Below are 21,446 nucleotides of genomic sequence, written 5' to 3' on the forward strand. Positions count from 1 at the left end.
GCAATAGTTTCTGCAGGGGTCAGTGACCCCCATTTGAAAGCTGGAAATAGTCAGAAGAAGAAGGCAAATAGTTTAAAAAATATGTGAAATAAATAATGAAGACGAAATGAAAAGTTGGTAATAACCGGTCTTTCTATAACATTCTAAAAGTTAACTCAAAGGTGAACCACCCCTTTAAGGTCAATACGCTCTGCGGTAAAGTAAAAAATGCCAATAACATTGAAAACGCATTGCGCTGTGAGTCTCCACCCACTATTCCAAGCAGGAGTCTGTGCAGCGAAATGCCAAATGAACAAATTAACAGTGTTTAAACGTATCCTTCACAGCTGCAACCTGGCAAAGGGTGATGGGATTTGCAGTTAAACTACAGCCAGAGCACTTCATACAACACCCCCTGTTTGATGGCATGTATGAAGTATATTTCTATGCCAGTGCCCCTGGCAGTAAGCTAAGAGCTTGGTGCAGGGGTGGCCAAGACGTCGATCCCCTGTGGGTTTCTAGTGGACCGTGACAAAGTCAGTAGATATGGAAGTGCGGCGCAGATCATGAACGTACGTAAGCTGCGCTGCCTGATACCTGGCTAGGGAAACACTAGCTTCCTTGGGACTACAGAACGTCCGGCCCCAAAAGCAATCAGCTGAGGCCACTGTCCAGGGGGTAATAATGACACAGGCCAATCTGGCGCAAGCTTTTGCTAAAATCTCTATGTTAAACAACTACATTCTAAAGAGCAAAATAAAACCCCAGCCCAAAGCTTCATTTGATTTCAGTAGGTCTGAGAAGGTATAGAATACGCTACAAAGAGCCACTGTGAGAATACTCAGTATTTTACTTTCTTAAAGGGGTGGTTCACCTCAAGTTAACTTTTATTATGTTATAGAATTGCCAGTTGTTAGCAACTTTTTAATTGGTGTTCTTTTTTTTTTTTTTAATCATTTTTTAATTATTTGCTTTCCTTTTATGACTTTTTCCAGCTTTCAAAAAGGGGGCAAATGACCCAGACAACCAAAAAACTCTCTCTGTGGGGCTACAATTTTATTTTCATTGTTACTTTTTATTACTTATCTATTCAGAGCCACTCCTATTCATATTCTAGTTTCTTCTTCAAACCACTGCCTTGTTGCTAGTATAATTTGCACCCTAGCAACCAGTTACCTGCTGCACAAAAAGCCCAATAATTCCAAAACCACAAATAAAAAAAAATAAAGACGAGGTGCAAATTATTTCAAAATAATAATCTACAAAATGCTAAAATGTAATTTAATTGTAAACAATCTGTTTAAATACTAGTTAATGGGGCATTTTACACCTATTTTTATTTAAGGTATCATGGAAGCCACACACGTCAGTTCCATTCATTCAGCCTCAGCCTGTCTACACTGCAAAAGTGCTCAGAGGAGCACCATCAAGATCATTTCTGGGGTTAAGATCCACATATAAAACTGACACTGCTCTAGCTATGCGACAGGCTGGTACAAACACCACAATAACATTCAAGGGCTGATTTATTATGCCCAAAGGGGTTACGTTGTAAAAGAATAATAACTATAATAAAACCTGACTTCTTTGCTCTGTACAGGAACAGACCATAAAAATATCACTCACTACAAAGGTTGAAAATTAAATCATGCTTTGCAATTCTTTGGACCCTTGGACTACTCTTATTTTACTGGCTAGTAAATAAACCAATGACACTTTCTTCATGATTTTTTTCACTTAAAAGCACTGAAACTCCAAACTTTGCTTCTTCTGTACTGTGCATTCTGTTCTGTACTGTGCATTCACCCAGCTTAAAGGGGTCCACTGACACAAGGTGGCATTGCACTGCTCAGTGGCAAAGTTGGAATTATAGGAGAGATAGACCCAAAAATGAATTGATGTATGCTAACTCTGTGCTTTTCTGAGCAATTTACATTAATTTTCTATTTTTTTTCAGTTTCTGATATATTTGCATTAGACAAGATATGCTGTATGCTCTCAGAAATCAATTAAAAAGATAAATGGAAATTGCTCAGTAATGTAATTGTGCTCAGAGAAGCAGAGGGTTTAGATCCTTTAGGTGACTGAAATCACTGGGGGTCCTAACAACCTGGAGCCCCCCAAAAGACTACCATTCATTTGTTTATAGAGCAGATATATTGGTGACTTTTCTTATCTAACCCACCTTAAATGTTTTGTGGATCTATATGTATAGCCAGGCAACTGCCAATACATTATTCATCCTATATTTTACTAAATAGCAGCAACATGTTACGCAGAGCATTAGGCCAGGGGCACACGGAGCAGATCATGGAGGCAAGTAGATCTGTCATGGCACTCCTTCCTGTAACACCATTGGCAGGGATGCTGGTCCGTGGATCTACAAGGTGCAGATATCGTCACAAACGCACATAGTTTGATGTTTCTACACCGAAATCCGCTCTGTGTAGCAGGGCCGGAACTAGGGGTAGGCAGAAGAGGCAACTGCCTAGGGCGCAACGATTGAGGGGCGCCAGGCAGGAGCCTCTCCTGCCTACCCCTAGTGCGATGTTGTCATTGCCTCTGCCGCTTGTCATTAGCGGCGGAGGCAATGACCGATCTAATCGCACCGCCCCCCCCCCCCGCGCTTTGGCGCGCATGCGCCGTTCGGGGGGGGGGCAGGGATGTGGGCAGAGTTGGCTGACCGGGTTGCCTAGGGTGCACACAGGCTGTCAATGGACCTACAGGTGATCTGCTTTCCTCCCTCCACCTGGGGAAAAACGCAGGTGACAATGTTGCAATGCCAGATTTTCACCAGTGTCTAACAATGAAACTCAGCTGAAAGAATTAGTTGGCAATCCGAATGGATTCCAAGCAATATTTAACCTTAATTGTATTTATTTATCAATTTATCACCTTTATTAACACTTTTCTGACAGCATTAACTCAAAATCAAATTTCCTGCCTTGCCAGCCCATCACAACTCAATCCACTGCTTAAAGTCCAATTCAGTTGGTTCCTATGGGCTCATATAGTGTTACGTAAGCCTAATCAATCAAAAGCTCCCCAGATATCAGTGTGCGGTATGTTTAAATGTCAAAACAGTGACACAAAGTTTTTCATATTTTTGATAAAAAGTCTGGAGTGCGTCAGAATATGTTTTGTCAATGAAAATAGATTATTAAAGTAATATTTTACAGAAAATTACTGTTCTAGATAATAGTTTTTCTTTTTACAGAATGGACTTTTAAATCAATTATTTTAGAATTAGCACAATGGTGACATCTATTGGTGAGAGCCAGTATTGCACTTTAATATGTTTTACATATATCCTATAGGCATTAAGTGAGCAACGGATCATCTTACCCCTGCTTACCAGACATTAAATATCGTCTCGGTTATGCAAAAAGGGCCCTAACGGACTAGCTAGTTAACTGCTAAACTATAACTTCTGCAACAAGGACAGCATTTTATAAGTGCAGGGTATTTGCACTTAAGGGTAAGAGTGCAAGGTATTTAAATGAATAAAGTCAATTTTTTGGTGCCAATTTGCTTTTCCTCATTTGCAAATGTAAAATGTGTAGTAACATTACTAACTAGTTTCTCTCTTCATGAGAAAAGCTCATGGTGGGTTAGCGAATAATAGAACAACAAAACATTTGTTTATATTTTATTAGTAATAAAATTACAAACATTAAAAAAAATATGAACAGCCACGTAGGACTCATTCCTGCTAAAATTATACATAAAAGGTCTAGAACAAGAAGCTGCACAAGACTTAAGACACCTACAAGATTAGGGTGACTGTTCTGGCTGGGGAGATGGTGCCTATCATGGCTTTCAGTGGTATCCATGAGAAAATTATTGACCAGGGGCAGGCTGCCTGCTGGGCAAAGAGCAGTTACAGGACTATGTGACCTGTATGAGTCAGCCATCAGCTATACTGCCAAGAGAATGCTGGGAGTGGTAAATGGCTAATAGCTATTAGGTTATAAACTGAAACAGAACAGATGGCTTTCTAAATCTATTTTGGACCACTGACAAAAGCAACACCAGCCAGAGCTCAGAAGCATTTTGGACTTGCAACACAGAAACACGGGCTCGCCCGCTACACAAACACATAAATATTTACAAATCAAGTTAATATTTAATTTGTAATTGCTAATTTCTAAGTACGTGTTTCAGCTGTCCATAGCACGTGCTACCATCACAGACTGCATGGGACAATTAAAACCTGGTTTGCTTGAGTGTGACTATCTTGTACAGATGTACTTGGTTAGAGCTTCAGCCAGTGCCAGGCACTATAATGGTACTAAGTATTGAAGAGTACGGTGAAACATGGAATAGCAGTAGGACGGATGGGACTGAGAGGCCGGCTCTACTCATCCTCTGTAATTGGGGAACAGCCAGAGAAGAAGCTGGTGTTGCTGTTGCACAAGGCTTTCTTCTTTTTCTTCAAGATGGAGGTTTGGTTCTCCTGTGATTCCATTATAGACACAGAAGCAGGAACAGTGCTTGGCTTGCGTTGCAGCTTGATAGACAGAACCTGACCAATGTCACTAATCTCACGTAGCACCTGGGCATATAAAGCAGAGAAATGATTGGCCCCCTCTTGCACAGTAAGCAAATCAGTTGGTTTGGCCTTTAGTTTTACAGGCTTTATCACTGGCATTGTTTCTTTAATTCAACTACATGTTAGTTATATAGAATATGTGCCAGGTCTTTACCCCCCAACTTTAAAAAACCTCTAATTAACAGAAATATACATTGTTAGGGTGTGTTTTTATAGAAGCATGCATTTCGTATGGAGCAGGAAGCCAGACAGGGGCCATATAATATATACCTTCTTAGTGGGTGTCACGCAGGGAGGAGTGAAGAATGAGCCCCCAGCTGTTACATCTCCTGGGTAATCAATCTTTATAGAGTTCTCAGATTCATGGGATTGATCGTCTGCATTTCCCTCATCCTAAAGAAAAGACAGTAGGTTATATCACTAAGAATCAGTCTCCGAATACACAGGCCTTGTCAGAGAGAAGAGCAATACAGTACCCAGAGGAACTTGTTCTCATTATCATTACATTTCGTGCCATAACATAAAGGTACTCAATTGCTTTTCATTATGGTTAACACTGCTGGGCATATGTATACAGCCTTATTGCTCCAAGCGGTCTATTTTGCAACATTCATCATTGGGGATATTAGCAAGCAGAACTGAAAGCTGTTAAAGAACCAGTAACAGTGAAAAATGAAAATTATCTTCCCAGGTTTTTCCCAACAAAGCCCCATTAAGTCTATGGAGCTCTCATAGATTAAAGGGGTAGTTCACCTTGAAATTAACTTTTAATATGATGTAGATGCTGATACTGAGACACTTTGCAATTGTTCTTCGTTTTGTTTTTTTTTAAATTTCTATTTAGCTTTTTTGCTCAGCAGCACTCTAGTCTGGTTGCTACGGTCTTATTTAACCAAGCAACCAGCCAGTGGTTTACATGAGAGACTGGAATATGAATAGAAAGATAAGTAATAAAAAATATTTTTAGCCTCACAGAGCAATAGTTTTTGGCTGCCGGGGTCAGTGACCCCCAATTTGAATGCTGGAAAGATGCAGATGAAGGTAAATAATGTAAAAAAAATGAAAATCAATTGCAAAGTTGCTAGGAAGAGGGTATTGTATAAAACATAATAAAGGTTAACTTCCATTACAGAGTAAGATGGGCAGGATATCCTCCAAGTGATGATACATGGGAACCTTCTATACATCTTACATCGTGTGATGAGCTTGTAATTGATTGTTGGAACAAACAATGGAAAGAAATTTTGTCAGATTCTTTTAATATGTTGCTACAATCTAACACTTTGATCACCAATATTGTAGATGAGACGCCACAACATACAAGTGGGCTACGGAAGATAGATAAGATAGTAGGGTGCAAAATAGATAATGATAATATGCATTACACAGTGAGATGGAAGAATGGGTCCCCACCAAGAGAAACGTGGGAGCCGCTTGACCATCTTATTGCGCCACAAGGAAATTGTGAAAAACACATGATAGATTTTTGGTTTCAGTGTATGAAGTTTGATATAAATGTGCTGGGAAAAATTACACAGTAGTAAAATACTGCTTAAGAAGCACAGATTACTTTGATTGCTGTGAATATATTGTATTTAGGATGTGTTACCTCCTCTATATAGAGTAGGGACAGATCAGAATTATGGGAGGAGGGGAATGGAGGACAGGTCTCCTCAGACAAAACATCTTCCTGTAGCATGTTCAGCTAATAGAGCTTGCGTGATGCAAAGTACTCATCCTGAGGTCCCATATTTCTGAAGTTAAGGGTAATTTAGAAAAAGAAATGTTATAGGTGTGGCCCTAATCAGGGCCAAGAGGAGGGAATGTGAGGACAGGTTTAACCATAGGTATATAGGCTTTAGGCCTACTAGTATATTTAAGGCCTAGAACTAGCAAGAAGTTGTGGCAAATGTTTAGACATTTAAAAAATAGTTTTGATCATTTTATGTTGTTCAAGTTGTTTACAGATAAGGAATGATTAACTGCTATATGCTGAATCATACATCGTCACCCCACGCTATCGGAGGACCCCAGATGTCACGTGATGTTTTGGAAAGTCCAGAAATTCTGTTATCGCAAGTGGTCAAGCGTCAGGGGAAGCTTCACGAAGATGGACAGATAAAGGGAATATTGGACTCTGATTGGACAAGATATGGGGGCAGTGGAGGCTTTTGGAAAAGGCATGATATAATGTAAACAACTTGGAAGTTTCATGTACAATAATGCATTTGTACATTGTTTCCCCATCGATGTAAATTAAATCTTATCTGATTTCTTTTAGACAGAATCTAGAAGGTGTTCTTGCGTTATTTACCCAATTTTTAGGCCTGACAGGTGAACCATCCTTTTAGGATACATATTCATAATTTGTCCCCTAATGTATTGTTAAACAAATATCACCTCATAGCAAGGGCGGTTTCTCAGCCTACAGATTTTAGCTGGCAGATGTCCTACATTACCACTGCCATCTCCTATTGATTTAAACAGGAACAACTGAAGTGAACTTTGCGTGCCTTCATTTTTTGGAGTTATTTTAAAGGGTATTATGGAAATTTGTGGTTGGATTAAGGCAGTGTGCAAACAGGTGGTTTGGTCTGCAAGTGCCTTCTATTACAATAGGCCACTTTCACATGCAGGCAGCTTGGATGGATCACAGAGAATTAGGCATCATCATGTTGCATGATATTCAGACACCCTTCTACAAAGTGATGCATAAAAGTGTAATATCATAACATTATATATAAACATGGGACAGCTTGTGCAGAGCCCAGTCATGACTGCATCCATGGTGCTGTGTGGTTTATGGGATTTTTTTTTTTTTTGCCCAGCCAGATCAATAAAAGCCCTTATTAGATATCAAATAAGATAACATTGATTTTGGACCCATATACAAGACAATTCATTGGCAAATCTGGCCATTAGAGACTGATTCAGCAGCCGACGATTGGGCAACTTAAAAAAAGTTTATGAGTACCGCAGGAAAAGCAATCTGGATACAAGGAAAGACTGATTGCTTACCATTCTGTTATCTCTGTTTCTACATTTGGAGGGGTCACAGAAACAATCATCAGAGCAGTTCTGCTTGGTTTTCCTGCAGCCACACATTTTGTTACCACAACGAGCCTTGCATGAGCACTGGGAATATGGAAGGAGGAATGGAAAGTTGTACAGTTAGCAGAGAGGAGTAATTCTAAATCTGCACTATAAAATGATCATACATATCATTAGCATTTAGGGCTATGCGTTAGGCTGACATCTCCAATAAAGGTGCTTAAGATAGCTTCTCATTGATGGAAATAAAGAATGCGTGTGTAACCCTTGGCCCACAGATGAGGCAGATAGAGTTTTGTCTCTGAGCTCTGAAACCCAGCCAGCCAGTTTTGACCTGGCCTAAAAGTGAAAACCAGACAGGGGGCGACCCAAGTTGAAAGGTTTTACAGTTGCTGCTGCTGCTTACCCCGCTTGGAAGTTTCTTGCTCTGTTTTGAATTATTTCCTGGTTCCCAGTTTTTATCATCCGATTCGCCCTCAGATTCGGACTCGGACAGCAGGTACTCTAAGATAACTGCAGCAGCTTTTGCATTTGTCCGCCTTTTGCCTCTTGGCTGGTATGGAAACAATGCAGATTTATTTTTAGGAGCAGCACTTAGTGTGAGCATTAGGATTAAATACAAAGTTGGGTTAAAAGGGGTTTGGAGTAAAATAATTAAGGGATTGTTACCTTAGGTGGGACAAAGTCAAAGGGTGAGTCTGGTGAGTTCAATACAGCTGTTGGTAGGATGTTGTGCAGCTTCTTTCCACTTGCAACATGAAGGAGGGCCAGTTTCTGTAGGGAAAAAAAAAAGTCAGTTAAAGGGGCAGAGAACACCATTATAAACCTTTACGCCCACAGAATACATTGTAGCAAGTTTCCATATTTTACATCCAGTGGGGCACCAAAGAAGCATCTTTGGCAAAACACACTTTGGGTTCTCAAAATACATTCATTAGTGCCCGCTATCGACGCCAAGAGTTCCCAGCAGGATATGAAATGGAGGAACATGGGCTGCGACGGTCATGTTCTTTATGAGTACAGCAGAGATCTGGAATGACTTTTGCATTATGATATATTGCAAAGCAACAGCTCCTCATAGTATGAATGGCTTGAGTGTGTACCCATATGATTTGATATTGTGTGGTTTGATACAATTTGTGACTGATCATAATTATCACGTATTTCTAAACATATTTACATTAATTTATATTCATATAGTTATTTACATTTTATATTTAACTATTAAATCTAAAAAAAGTGTTTAAAGCCACTTGAGGTGAAGGCCATGCTCTCCCTGTGACAGGCTGCTCACCTGCTTATACATGTCATTTTCTTGCAACAACTGTTGATTCTTTTCACACAATTCCTTCATTTTCTCTATTTCTTCATCCTGCAAAAAAAAAAAAACACATTATGAAAAGTAACAGGCATTTACATATGGTAGTTTTGATGGTCATGCAGTTCACACCAGCTGCCCAATTGACAAGGTTTGGACAAATTAGTTTATTGGTGTGAATGGCCCACTATACTACAGCTGCCTTTTATTGAGTGATCCTATATGACGTAATTCTAGAGTAAAAATCCAGTCACCCAGTAGCTGCCATTAGCAATTCATTTATATAAAGTACAAGTACATTAGAGGGGATTATAGGCAGATCGGGGGTGTTCTTTTTTCCCATAAAAACGATTAGAGGAACGGAGCTTCCTTTTTAAGCAGTGTAGGTGGTTTTTCACGGTGAGGGCAGTGAGGTTGGGGAATGCCCTTTCTAGAGATGTGGTAATGGCAGACTCTGTTAATGCCTTTAAGAGGGGCCTGGATGAGTTCTTGAACAAGCATAGTATCCAAGGCTATTGTGATACTAATATCTACAGTTAGTATTAATGTTTGTATATATATATAGTTTATGAATGTGAGTGTATAGATAGGAAAGTATAGGTTTGTGTGTGCTGGGTTTACTTGGATGGGTTGAACTTGATGGACTCTGGTCTTGATGGTCTTTTTTCAACCCTATGTAAGTATATCAACAAAGCTGATAGTAATTTCCTTAAACTAAGTTACTACACAGCAACGGGCACTGCTGTTTAAGGTCCAACAGGGCTGGGGAAGTCATGTTTGCATTGCAGATTAGCTATTTAGAATACAATAGCTGCACCGAGTTCCTTCTCCCATAGCGCAGACCAAGAGCAAGTTTTGGTATTGCTTCTTCCTAAAGAGTGCTCTATTAGACTGCACCTCCGAGCTAGGTGTGATATACACCCTTTAACAGGTTTTTAGCTGCAAGTGAAACATGAAGAGATGCAATTCCAGTCACAAGGAGCTGCAAAATAATTACCTGGAACCTCAGTCTCTCCATTAGTTGCTTCTCCCGCTCAGTGATTTGCTCTGCTGGTGGCTCTTCCACCTGTACAGGTACTGGCGCTTGCTTCTGCTGCAGTTGGCTCAACAAGTAAAGGATCTAGGATGGTGAAACAAGCTAATTAGAAAAACCAATCAGAACTCTTACAGGGCTGCACAAAAGCTTTGGTCACAAACCAAACGGACCTTCTCCTGATGTTGCTGCTCCAATTGCATGAGTTGGCTCTGATGCTCAGTTTCCATCTCTGCCATCCGATTCCTCTCCTCAAAGATGGTCTTTTGCAGATCAGCAATGTGAGCCCTGTTCTGCTTTACGCTGCTTTCTAGTTTACTGACCGCTACTTTGGACGAGACAAGCTAGAAAGAGTGGCAAGATATTACATTAAATATTATACCAAGCCTCAATGACTTGATGCAGCACTGCTGCCCAGTGTTAAATAGGCTTTCTGTAATCTGATAATAATGGTTTGCATGCTTACCTCAGTTATCAGGTACTTGAGAGCACATTTTGCCTCCATAATGTTGGTGATGGTTTCCCACCTCCGTTTCACCATTTCCTCTTCAGCGTCTGCATCCAGCAACTTCTGCTGCAAATCAGCTATCTGAGCACTCCTATAGCACAAATACATAAAGAGTGCTTATATAAAAAGAAAAAAAGTCACCAACTAAACAAATGGAAGGCAGACACCCCTTATCAAGCATTTGTGTACAATGCTAACAGTTCTGCCAAAACAATTATAACACAGCCAAGTATGTCACCCATCCTAAATTGCTACATTCAGTTCTATGCCAAATGGGCATGAGGATTGTTACAAATTGTACATTTGTTAAATAGATTTAAGTTTATCCTTGACACAGGCCTAAATTTTTACCTGAGCTCCATCTCTGTCTCTAAGCTCTCAATCTGCTTGGTGACAGAAGACTCTTCCTCCATGTTTTCCAGTTCTGCAACAGTGTAAGTGCGCCTCTGAAGAAGAAATCCAGCCAAGAGAATTGTAAGTAGCAGAAGGCAAATAAAAATCTGAAATCCTGGCTGATATTGTATTGCTTGCATACCCGCATTTTGGTCGGGATTCGCTCGCCAGCATCCTTCTTCTGTTTCAGCTGTGCTATATCTTGGGCCAAGATTTTTCTGTCCTCCAGGAGGTCATTTAGATGTCTCTGTGCCTCTTCTGTGCTGACAAGCACTTCAACCTCATTAGCCAGCCAGCTCTATGTGGAAATAAGGGGAAAAAGGTACTCAGTACAGCTGCTATTCTTTACATCTAAGGGCTCTGGCACACGGGGAGATTAGTCGCCCGCGACAAATCTCCCTGTTTGCAGGTGACTAATCTCCCCGGATTGCCATCCCACCGGCGAAAATGTAAATCGCCGGTGGGATGGCATATGCGGTGGCGTATGCCATCCCAACTTCCGCGATTTCACCGCGCAACTTCCACGAGCCCTAATTCTTTAGGCATTTACAATGAGTAATTGGAACTTCAACAACTTGTGTCCTATTCTCTGTGTATCAGTGTAGATTAGTTAGTTAAAAATGTAAGAAAAATAAAACACTGCCCCAAACAAGCTACTTTTGGAGGGGAGATAACATGGAAAAGCAGTTATTTTGTTCCACTTTAGGGAGTAATAAATGAAAATAGTGAGTGCAACAAACAGCAGCTGTTCTACTCAATAGATGTAGGACATCAAGCACTCCGGACTTCCAGGGTCTGTTAAAAACTGTTCTACTAAACTCAATCCAATAAGGAAACAATGGTAGGCAATCTTAAATGCTTACTGAAACAAATAAGATACCTTGGTATACTTGCTTAATTTTTCCAAGTCCAATAGGTTTCATATTTGACTAACCCATGACAACTCCTGATTTGTGCACAGGTTGCACCATTTTATCAAAAGGTTATGAGTGATGTGTAACTGGCCTTGGAAAAGTGGTACCTATAGGAAAGATCTCACTCATAAAAGGACTCCCCCTTCAGTTGCCTGATAAATTATCTTGTTATGCCTCAGGCAAAAAGACAAGCTTTGGCCTTCAAAATGTAAAAGACCTATGATTTTTTTTCTATGACCCATGATAATGTAGCATCTACATGAGCCATCGGAAATCAAGCAAAATAGAACTTTATGAGCACACGGATTCAGACATGAAGAAATTCTCTTCCCTAACTACTCTGCTTCCCTGCTCAAAACTGTTAGGTGCCTGAGTAAAAAGTCAACATAATTTTGCCTTCAGTGCATACCTTTACTCTAGAGGCAGCACCCTCCATGCCTCTGTTCTGGGAATCTTTCCTTTTCTCCATGGCCTCCTTCTGTCTTAGCAAGGCCTCTTTCAGTCGTTTGTTGGCAGTGGCCGCCTGGGGACAGAGTGCTATTAGCTTACAAAATATCTTAAACAATCTTGGCCAATTAAATGAAAAAGCAAAGTAAATCATGTACCTCTTCGGTTTTCCTGCGGAGGACATTGGCCTGCTTCTGGAAATCCCTTTCAAGTTTCAGTAGCTCATATTGCCTCTTTCGGTCCTACACAAACATATACTTCATATGTTGAGCTGCATAGTACATTACTATACCAAAGAAGATTCCCTGGCTGTTTGATTAATGAAACAGGAAAATGATACCACTACTATAAATGTATTAGCTACAATTTTCTTGACCTTTGAATGGTTACTAGATGAAACCGAATATGACCCTAAAAGTGGGTTCAGAACCCTGAACAAAAGGAGAGTTATAGTTCTTCGGGGCCTGAAGATTTTGTGAACACATTTGATATTTCTGAGAAAGTATATTTATTTGCACAGTGATGTGCCTGTTTAATAAATGTATTTGTTTTAATATTGAAGTACAGTGTGTTTTCATGTTGATAGCCTTGAAACAAAGTCAGTCCATTTTTGATACAGGTTTAAAGGTTATACATGTATTAGATTGGAAGGTAGTAATCAGCTTCATTTATTGCCATTGGGCTTCTGTTTCTGTGGGTTTAAGTTAAGGAATGCACCAAATACACTATTTTCAGATTTGGCCAAACCTCAAATCCTTCAGAAAAGTTTGGCCAAATACCAAACTGAACCCTAATTAGCAAAGAGACATTACATGTTTTTTTTAGGATTCTGTGCGTGGTTTTGGCCGAATCCTGTTGAAATCCTGGATTTGGTGCATCTCGAGTTTAAGTTAACTTTTAGTATGTTATAGAGTGCTCAGTTCTTAGAAACTTTTTTAAACTGGTGTTTATTGTTTATGTCCTATCAATTCTTTGCCTTTTAACACTTTCCAGATTTAAAATGAGGAGTACTGACCTTAGCAGTCAACACTATTGCTCTGCCAGGCTACAATTACTTTTTATTTTACTTAGCTTTCTATTCAGGCCTCTCCTATTTCTATTTCAATATATTCAGATATTTTATAAACAGTGCCGGGTTGCTAGAATAATTTGAACCCAAGTAACAACTGCTGCAATTGCAGACTGAAGAACTGGTGAACGCAAAATAATTCAAAAGCCACAAATAAAAAATGTACACTAGTGGAAAAACCACACTACATCATACTAAAAGTTAGCAATGCAGGGATTAAAATAGGGTGTTGCTAAAGGGTTTCACTTAACTTTCCTTAAGTCAACCTGATTTATAAAACGTAAGTGAAACTGCAATACGTAAACAGCCAATTATTCCAATATTTCAATTAACAAAAGTGCTATGAAATGAAATATAGCTAGTTTATGGGGGCATATACTGGGAAAGAGCTCTCACACTAGACCCTCTGACCCTCAGAACTGCTGTTCAAAGACCAAGCCCTGCTTCAGGGCTACACAGAATACTGTAAACCTTCCCTCTATTTAGTACATGAGCCTTAAAGGTCGCACTCACCTTCTCCTTTAGTTGAATAACCTCTTTAGTTTTCTGTTGTTTCCAGGTACGAAACTTTTCAGCATCCTCTTTCATCTGTCTCATGAGTTGTACCCTCTGCACTTTCATTCCCTACAAAAAGGATTAAAGGCTTAGTTGTGATTCAGACTAGTGTGGAACGTGTGGAAAAGAGAAAAACAGAAGATAGTCTCCAAGGCCCCGACACCCTCATTGCACACAACTCCTTGACGGGTCAATCTGACTAATGATTTGGTTCCACATGAGTAATTCCCCATTTAAGCAGAACAAATCTTGTTAATGGACCAAATCAGGTACCTGAGCAAGCCAAGATTTTTTGCACTTGATGGCCGGCTCACCTTAGGAAGCTTTCCCTTGGGAGGATCCCTACTGCACACCATGCTAACTAATAGTTATTTGTGATCTAAATAGCCTTACATGGTTGCTCTAAATAAATGCATGACTTGTATAAGGTATACAAAGCTCTGCCAGTGTTGGTAGCTTTTCCAAGGAACATCTCCAAGCTCAGCAAGGTCCTCTACTGGCACTCTAGCCTCCCATTATCAAGGAGATAAAGGAGCAGTGTGTTACAGTTACATTAGAGGCAGGGGATGGGGAATAAAGCAAAGCAGTGTTTTGACCGGGTGGTTCTTGAAACCCTAGTATTGCACTATATTGTAATACTCTAATCATTCATCTTAACCATGCTACCACGTCAACTGGCTTCTGCAAAGATGTGCCATAGGGTTTAAAAGCCATAAGTGCTATTAAGGGTTTTGGATTTTAGCACCCTTAAGTCTCTCTCTGCAGCAGCAGTTGTCATTCAGAGAAAGCAGTTGGTGAGGTATTTTCAAGATATTCCCTTCAAATCCTTTGTTTGGCTTCATTATAGAAATCCCATTTAATCACAGAATTTTAGCTTAATGCTGTGGGGTCCTGATAAACCGGAAGACAAAAAGTACCACCAGCACACCCTTAGCTTCTCCAATACTAGACTCAGTGCACAGCCTTGAGAGTCGGTACTCACAGAAATCCAGCAAAAAAATTGACCGGCACGAGTGTGATGGTCAATTTTCTGCTGGATCCTGATAAACAACTACTGGACGTTTTTTGGCCAAACTAGTCATCTGCTCTATTTGACCTTTACAGATGGCAAGTAACGTCTGAACATTTTTAAATTATCTTTCAAAAGGTACACTTGTAATTCCACCTTAACCAGAATCTTGTGGTATACACCCCTTTGTCTTGAGGCAAAGCATCCATGCAAAGTTGCTCTATGAAGACACCAAGCCATGCCAAGCAGCTGCCTTCATTCTCCATGTATAATTCTTTTTATTTGTATAGCTTTACCACATTTCATGGTGCAATACAAAGGCAACATATTATTTGCATCAGACTGTGCACCAGTGCAGCTAACATCCAAAGGGGAATTCCTATTGCATTTACACACCCCCCTATGGAATATTTTATGAGGAACCAGCTGATCTGCCAGTGTTTTTTGGAATGCAGGAGAGAAAAAAAAAAAGCACATAGAACTAACATACAGACATCTTGCAGAGTTCCTGGCTGGAATATAAACTAGGGCCGCCCTAGCACTGCAAAAGCAGCATTGCTATACACTGTAAAAGCTACTTTTTAAATTTCTCCCTTGCAAAGGCACAGGCAAACAGATATCACAAATCTAACAATTATTTTAGGTTTGCAGCAGTCACAGACCAAGGAAACAGTGCCAGACTGACAGGAGGCACAGCCAATAGGAGTTAAGTTTGCTGCCAGTACTTATGTGTGGCATCATATTAAGAAGTAAAAAAGCAGCTGTAGTGTTTATAGGGGGTCACTGACAGCCCCGCCTCCCCCAGCACTGTGCAAAAGTGAAGGATAAGCAAAGGGACGATTTTGAGGTGCATATCTTTAGTTCATTGTTCTAGTAATGTGAACTGTTAGAATTTGTTCACAAACCCTTTTAGACCAAAACCACTAGCTGTCTAACTCTGGCAAAAGCTTTACACCAAAGTTCTTGTGTATGTGTATTATATTTTTTTTATTAGATATATATAATATAATAATCTACAATATTTTATGTTAATTTATACATATTATATACACACACGTATACATACACACACATACATCAGTCTATAAACAGCAATTTACCTTGCTCTAAGAAAACAAGTGTTTTGCTTACCTGGATCTCGTGGTTCAGTTTGGTGACCGTTTTCTCTGTGGACTCTCTGAGTTTCAGGAGCTTTGACTGTTCACCTAACTTTTTCTTAAGTTCAGTCATTTGACCCTCAAGTTCTTGGAGTCTCTTGCGACGTCGCTCACTTAGTCTGCACGCCGAAAAACACGTTAAGAAAAAAAACATTAAATGCAGAACCTGCGGGCCTTTACATTTGCACTCTCTACATCAGGGCTGTTCAATGTTGTGTAATTGGCGCCATTTTCTGGGGGAGGGGTATATGGTTTGGAGGTTTTCACTCTTGTCACCTTGACAAATGTCTTAAGGAAGACCAAAATGTTGGAATAAAACTGCATTGGCTGGCTGTTCTGCCCAGCCCAACAGATAAACAGGGAGCACTGCTGTTGCAAAGTCACGATATTAGCAGTATAAAACAAACAAATATACATAAAAAAATGCAGGTTTTAAACGTTATTTGGGTTGTTTCTGTTTTAACCCTTAAGGGAAGGTATCATTAGCAAAACTGAACTCATGACAAATCAGTTTATGGGGCTGATAAATGCTGCTAGATTGGTTTTGCTTTGTACCTAGGAGAGGACAACTTGGAAAAACAATGAAAAAAAATAAAATTTAGATTTGACTCACTTAGCCTGGTTGGTGTCTTTTTTGGCTGAATGAAGTGCCATAATAAGGTCCTCCTTCTCTTTCTGCAGGGCTCCCACTTCAGACTCGAGCTGTTTTATATTATTCTGGAAAATACATTTTTAGATAAGAAAAATACCCCTTAAAATTACATTATTGCATGCCATGCATAGCCCAGACAAGTTGTACTAACATGTTACATACCAGGTACTCGCTCTGAATTGGCTCTAGCTGACTGTCATTTTGGGCCATCTTCCTTGCCAGGGCCTCCTTCAGCAGCAAAGCTTTGTTTAATTCTATCAGCTCCTTAGACAGCTGGGCCTGACGCAAAGCATGGTCAGTAGTGAATGCATCAGAGGACCGTTTTTCTCCGGAGTCCCTAGGCTACAAATAGGAATAAGGAAAAGATTAGATCTACTTTACCCAGGAGATAAAAATGATAAATTTTTTTGCAAGCAGAGCACACTGTGCCCATAATTTAGCACAGCATTAAAAAAAGGCTCGGCAGTCACATTCTGTCATGAAATCTTTTCTACTTGCACTTCACAAGCTAAATTAACTTAGCATGATGTAGACTGATATTCTGAGACAATTTGCAATTGGTCTTAATTTATTATGGTTTTCAGGTATTTAGCTTTTTGTTTAGAACCTCTCTGGTTTGGTGTTTCAGCAGCTCTGGTTGCTAGGGTCTTTACCCTAGCAACCAAGCAGTGGTTTGAAGGAGAGCCAGGAATATGAATAGGAGATGGCCTGAATAGAAATTGTTGCCTAACAGAGCAATAGTTTTAGGTCAGTGACCCTTTTTTGAAAGCTGGAAATTCAGAAGAGAAAGACAATTGCAAAGTTGTTTAGAACTGGCTGTTCTGTAACGTATTAAAAGTTAACCAGCCCTTTAATGATAACAGCCAAAAAAAAAGTCCCATGGATTTCAACTCCAAGCCACATTTCCTTGACAAATACGGATATGAGTTGACAGCACTGTCACAGGCCTACATAAGGATGGACACAAGAGGTTTCATTATCAGAGACCTTTGCTGAATAACAGTAGTCTGTAGTATTGAAAGCCCAGCTGTAACAGATCTAGGTAGGTGTGTGGTTGGGCTTTGCAAAAAAGTGGAATTATCAACTTTCTGTAGGGCATAAGAATGATACTCTGTTAGAAGTGACAGGGGTAGAGCATGAGTTGGGGGGGTGGTCTGCTGAAATGGGCTTGGGCACTTGTTGCAATGGTGGCAATCTGTATACCTACACCCTTCCATGATACAGTACTACCACATATCAATTTACACAGGAAGAAAGGATTTGCCAATAGCCCCCATACTTTCTCCAAAATGGATAAGCCTTTGATACAGCCGCTGCTTACCCCTAGTTCCTATTTTGGGGCATGTTAATTATTGTTTTGTACTGCCTTCCTTACATTGAACCTACATCCCCTTATAGTCCCAACATCCCAAATTATAGAAATTACTTTACAGATCAGGTGAGGCATATATCTTATTTTAGATATTTTACAAAGTTTAACATTCCCCATATAATCAATAACCCTCAAGACTGAGATCAACAGTACAGCCCATAAAGTCTTACCTCTTCCGACTCTGGGGAGGATGCAGCCACTTCAGTCATAGCCTCAATAGAGGCTGCTATCCCAGAGCTTTCGTCCTGTAATAGAAAGTTCAGAGTCTCACTTGGAGAACAAACGCAACACAGGAACTCAAGACATTAAACACACTGAATATAAACAGAATAGTTAAAAACTTATCCCAAGTGCATGTTTTAAGCAAGTATATTACAAGTTTAGACAATGCCAGAATACAGCATTTTTGTTATACTTATACTTATATACTTTATAATTTAAATAGAAAGTCAAGAACTGGGTTCAATTTAACCCACATTAGGTCCCTAGGCATACAATATTAGATTTTATTTCAAATCCTGTAGTATGACCTGTTTTGATAACAGATGGACTTTGACTATAACCAGTATTAAAAACAGCTGAGAAAGAATTCTAGCTCATTTTCTAGAAGACGTGAGTCAATTTGCCAAGTACATGGAAGACACATGAGGCAAGATGAAAAGTAGACTTAGCAGCCTTACCTGGAGCTGCATAATGACCTGCTGCAAGTCTAGGATAACCCCCACATTTTCTTTAAGCTCCTGGTCTTCCAGTGTTTCCACTAATCGCTGAAGGTCCACTTTGCACCTAAAGAAAGGAGGTCAAGTGAAATAAAGGAATGGAAGCAAGCCTGTATTAATTATTTCAAGGGAAGTAGAACTTACGCAGCATGTTGCTTCAGCTCTTCAATTTTACTGGCCAGTTTCTCATTCTGTTGTTCAGTCTGCAGAAAAATTCAGAAAAATCAAGCTATACTTATAGAGGAGTACACATTTTAAAGCTTGACTATTAATGGGAAAATTTGTGAAATATAATAATACCCCTACTAGGTAATATACAGATACTCCTACATAAGTAGTTGCCATTCTTTATACTTAATCAAGAGCAGGGAACATATACAGACATGGATGGCAATGTAAAATTGCTTAGGATAACCATATAAAAAATATCATGAGTATTCAACAGGAGCCCTCCCTGCTGCTGTGGGGGAGGGGGCCAGATTGGTAGTTTAGTGTTAATACAGGAAGCATCTCCTGATGCTTCTCTACTTAGTTCTATTCCTCCTCTCACATTAAAGTAATTTAACTGAACATCAGGAGAGATCTTGCATCAGTATAATTTAAAGTAAATACACCTGGGGGGGACAGATGCATTTTTATTGTGCAAGGTAGACTGAAAAAATGCAGGGGTGCATATGAAATAAATATTCCTGGGCCAGTGCAATTGGGAGGTGCCAACGGGCCTTGTATTACCCTTTGCATGTAAGTTACAGGATGGGTATATATCCCTTCTAAAAAGGCAGAGGTACAAAGCTATGTGCAGAAAAATTAAATTCTAAAGTTTGGCATTTATTCATACATTAATTAGGGTTTCCACAATAGCAAGTCAGCCACACAAAGTTTAGCTCACCAGAATAATTTTCTCTAGGAACTGTGCAGTCTGTACTGCTGCTTCGCTTAGTTCCCTACTCAGCTTCCCATTTTCTTCCTCTAAATTCTTGTTCCTCTCCATTAGGGACTGGAGATTATCAGATGGCTCCATGCTAAACAAACAGGAAACATTACCAAATGTATTTTGCACCTTTTCCTTCTAGTACCATATACTTTAGGAAAAAACACAAACTGATTAAGTGTATTGACATAAAGGAACATTATGTAAGGTACTGATTTACATGCACCTGTCAGAAGTGGAACTATGAGAGGCTAAGGAGGTGTGACCAATGAAAATTGGCTAGTAATTGACTTAAAGGGGTGATTATGCAATGGCTAGTTCTTAGACACTTTTCAATTGTTTACCTGTTCAAAACAGGCAGAGTTCCTCCGTGGGCCTGAAGCAGCAGGACTTGCAATTCTTGCACCTAAGAAACGAAAAGCAACAGCCCTTGGGGCATTATGGATCATAGAAGATATGTGGAATGATAGCAAAGATATAGAACATTGGAAAGAACAGTTCTTAGTGCAGCTAAAGCAATAGGATATTTTCCAAAGGCAGAGCATCACCTGTTGTTTAAGTCGCTGTAGCTCTGCAGCCTGGGGATCAGTGTTGACAATAGGTTTGTTCTTAATTTTTCTTGCTCTGTCAGCATATCTCAGTGTATTTAGAGTTTCTTCCATGTTTGAGTCAGCAGGACTAACACATGCGATCATAAGAGTATGGCTGTTACCGCCAAGAGAATCTGCACAATGTAAGGAGGAAAGTGACCAAATTTGAAATTTAGGAAGCAAAATAATTTTAAGGTTCATACGTAGTGGTGAAGAAATAAAAACTGGTTTAAAGCACTGTAGAGATTGCAATAGTGCAGCTGTAAATAAAAATTGTGTAAAGTATAGTAAACCATAGTTATTAAAACTGTAAAACACATTTCAGTTTGCACAACTATGCCAGCTTAGCACACTTCCATGGCTTCTATACATTCACCAAGTTCACCATGGTGTAAATTCTCCTCTAAGTTTGGGGTACACAACTTATAAAGAAATATCTGCAATATATTAAATGTTAAAGCCTTGGGGCCAGCTCCAAAAACAAAAGCCAGTGCAAAGCCATAGCAAGAACTTACCCTGCAGTAGACGAGTCAGCTTGGAGTCTCTGTAAGGTACAAAGCTACCCTTTTTGTTTTCATCACCTAGGGCACTGATGACATTTCCCAGACAGTAGTATGTGCTGGAGCCTTATGGCCTATAGACCCCATCAGAATTGAGGCTGCATGGATTGCTGTGTATAACATTATCATTTTGATATAAAATATAGTATGTTAGCTTATTGGCCCACTACATGGAATTGTGGGACAGCACTGTAGGCATATAGGTACATTGGGACAGTTACTGGGATATTGCACCTATCTGACACCCCATATACCCAGGAAGCACACTGTACTAGGGCCACTTTAGGAGATTTGCATCAAATAACAGAATTACATACAACTGTATATAAAACAGTCCCATATATCTATACATACTGACCTTTGAATAATAAATGCCCAGATAACATGGGCTAAAGATATGGCATCTACAACAATCCAGATTATAACATAATACTGAGGATCCTGTAAGGAGAGAAAGGGCAGTGAGATGGGTATGGATTGCTGTGGATCATATTATCTGAAATTGATCACAATCTAAAGTGCCCTCTGTGACTGTGTATTATGTGATAATGTAGTTTTGGAAGACTGAATTATGGGTAAAATCTGTGGTGCGGAAGCTGTGTATGAGCCATGGGGTTTGAGGCATTTAGTGTGCGGG

The 21,446-nt window shown here is 39.7% G+C and overlaps 1 protein-coding gene across 1 annotated transcript; it reads right to left on the bottom strand.

Moving 5' to 3' along the window:
- Positions 1 to 3,615: 3,615 nt before the first annotated feature.
- Positions 3,616 to 20,876, bottom strand: LOC100494653 (chromosome-associated kinesin KIF4-like). Its single transcript, XM_031891866.1, has 24 exons — positions 20,765 to 20,876; positions 20,208 to 20,383; positions 20,004 to 20,065; positions 19,618 to 19,750; positions 18,873 to 18,931; positions 18,690 to 18,795; positions 18,180 to 18,254; positions 16,800 to 16,979; positions 16,599 to 16,702; positions 15,960 to 16,104; positions 13,778 to 13,888; positions 12,354 to 12,437; positions 12,158 to 12,271; positions 10,977 to 11,132; positions 10,793 to 10,887; positions 10,400 to 10,532; positions 10,107 to 10,277; positions 9,898 to 10,020; positions 8,877 to 8,954; positions 8,252 to 8,356; positions 7,989 to 8,135; positions 7,550 to 7,666; positions 4,802 to 4,924; positions 3,616 to 4,534 (listed from the first exon to the last, which is right to left on the bottom strand). Exons 2-24 carry the CDS (start codon positions 20,352 to 20,354, stop codon positions 4,337 to 4,339), a joined length of 2,766 nt encoding a protein of 921 aa, XP_031747726.1. The 5' UTR covers positions 20,355 to 20,383; positions 20,765 to 20,876; the 3' UTR covers positions 3,616 to 4,336.
- Between the last annotated feature and the right edge of the window lie 570 nt (positions 20,877 to 21,446).

This window comes from Xenopus tropicalis, chromosome 8 (assembly GCF_000004195.4).
Source record: "Xenopus tropicalis strain Nigerian chromosome 8, UCB_Xtro_10.0, whole genome shotgun sequence".
In the NCBI taxonomy this organism is placed as follows: domain Eukaryota; kingdom Metazoa; phylum Chordata; class Amphibia; order Anura; family Pipidae; genus Xenopus; species Xenopus tropicalis.

What these genes read in the sequence shown, in the direction of transcription:
- LOC100494653 (XM_031891866.1), bottom strand. Translation starts at nt 20,354, where the DNA reads ATGATCGCATGTGTTAGTCCTGCTGACTCAAACATGGAAGAAACTCTA. An exon ending in CAATTCAGAGCGAGTACCTG is followed by an intron (nt 16,703 to 16,799) that starts GTATGTAACATG and finishes TGTATTTTCCAG; the next exon opens with AATAATATAAAACAGCTCGA. An exon ending in GCGTGACACCCACTAAGAAG is followed by an intron (nt 4,535 to 4,801) that starts GTATATATTATA and finishes TTATATGCCCAG; the next exon opens with GTGCTACGTGAGATTAGTGA.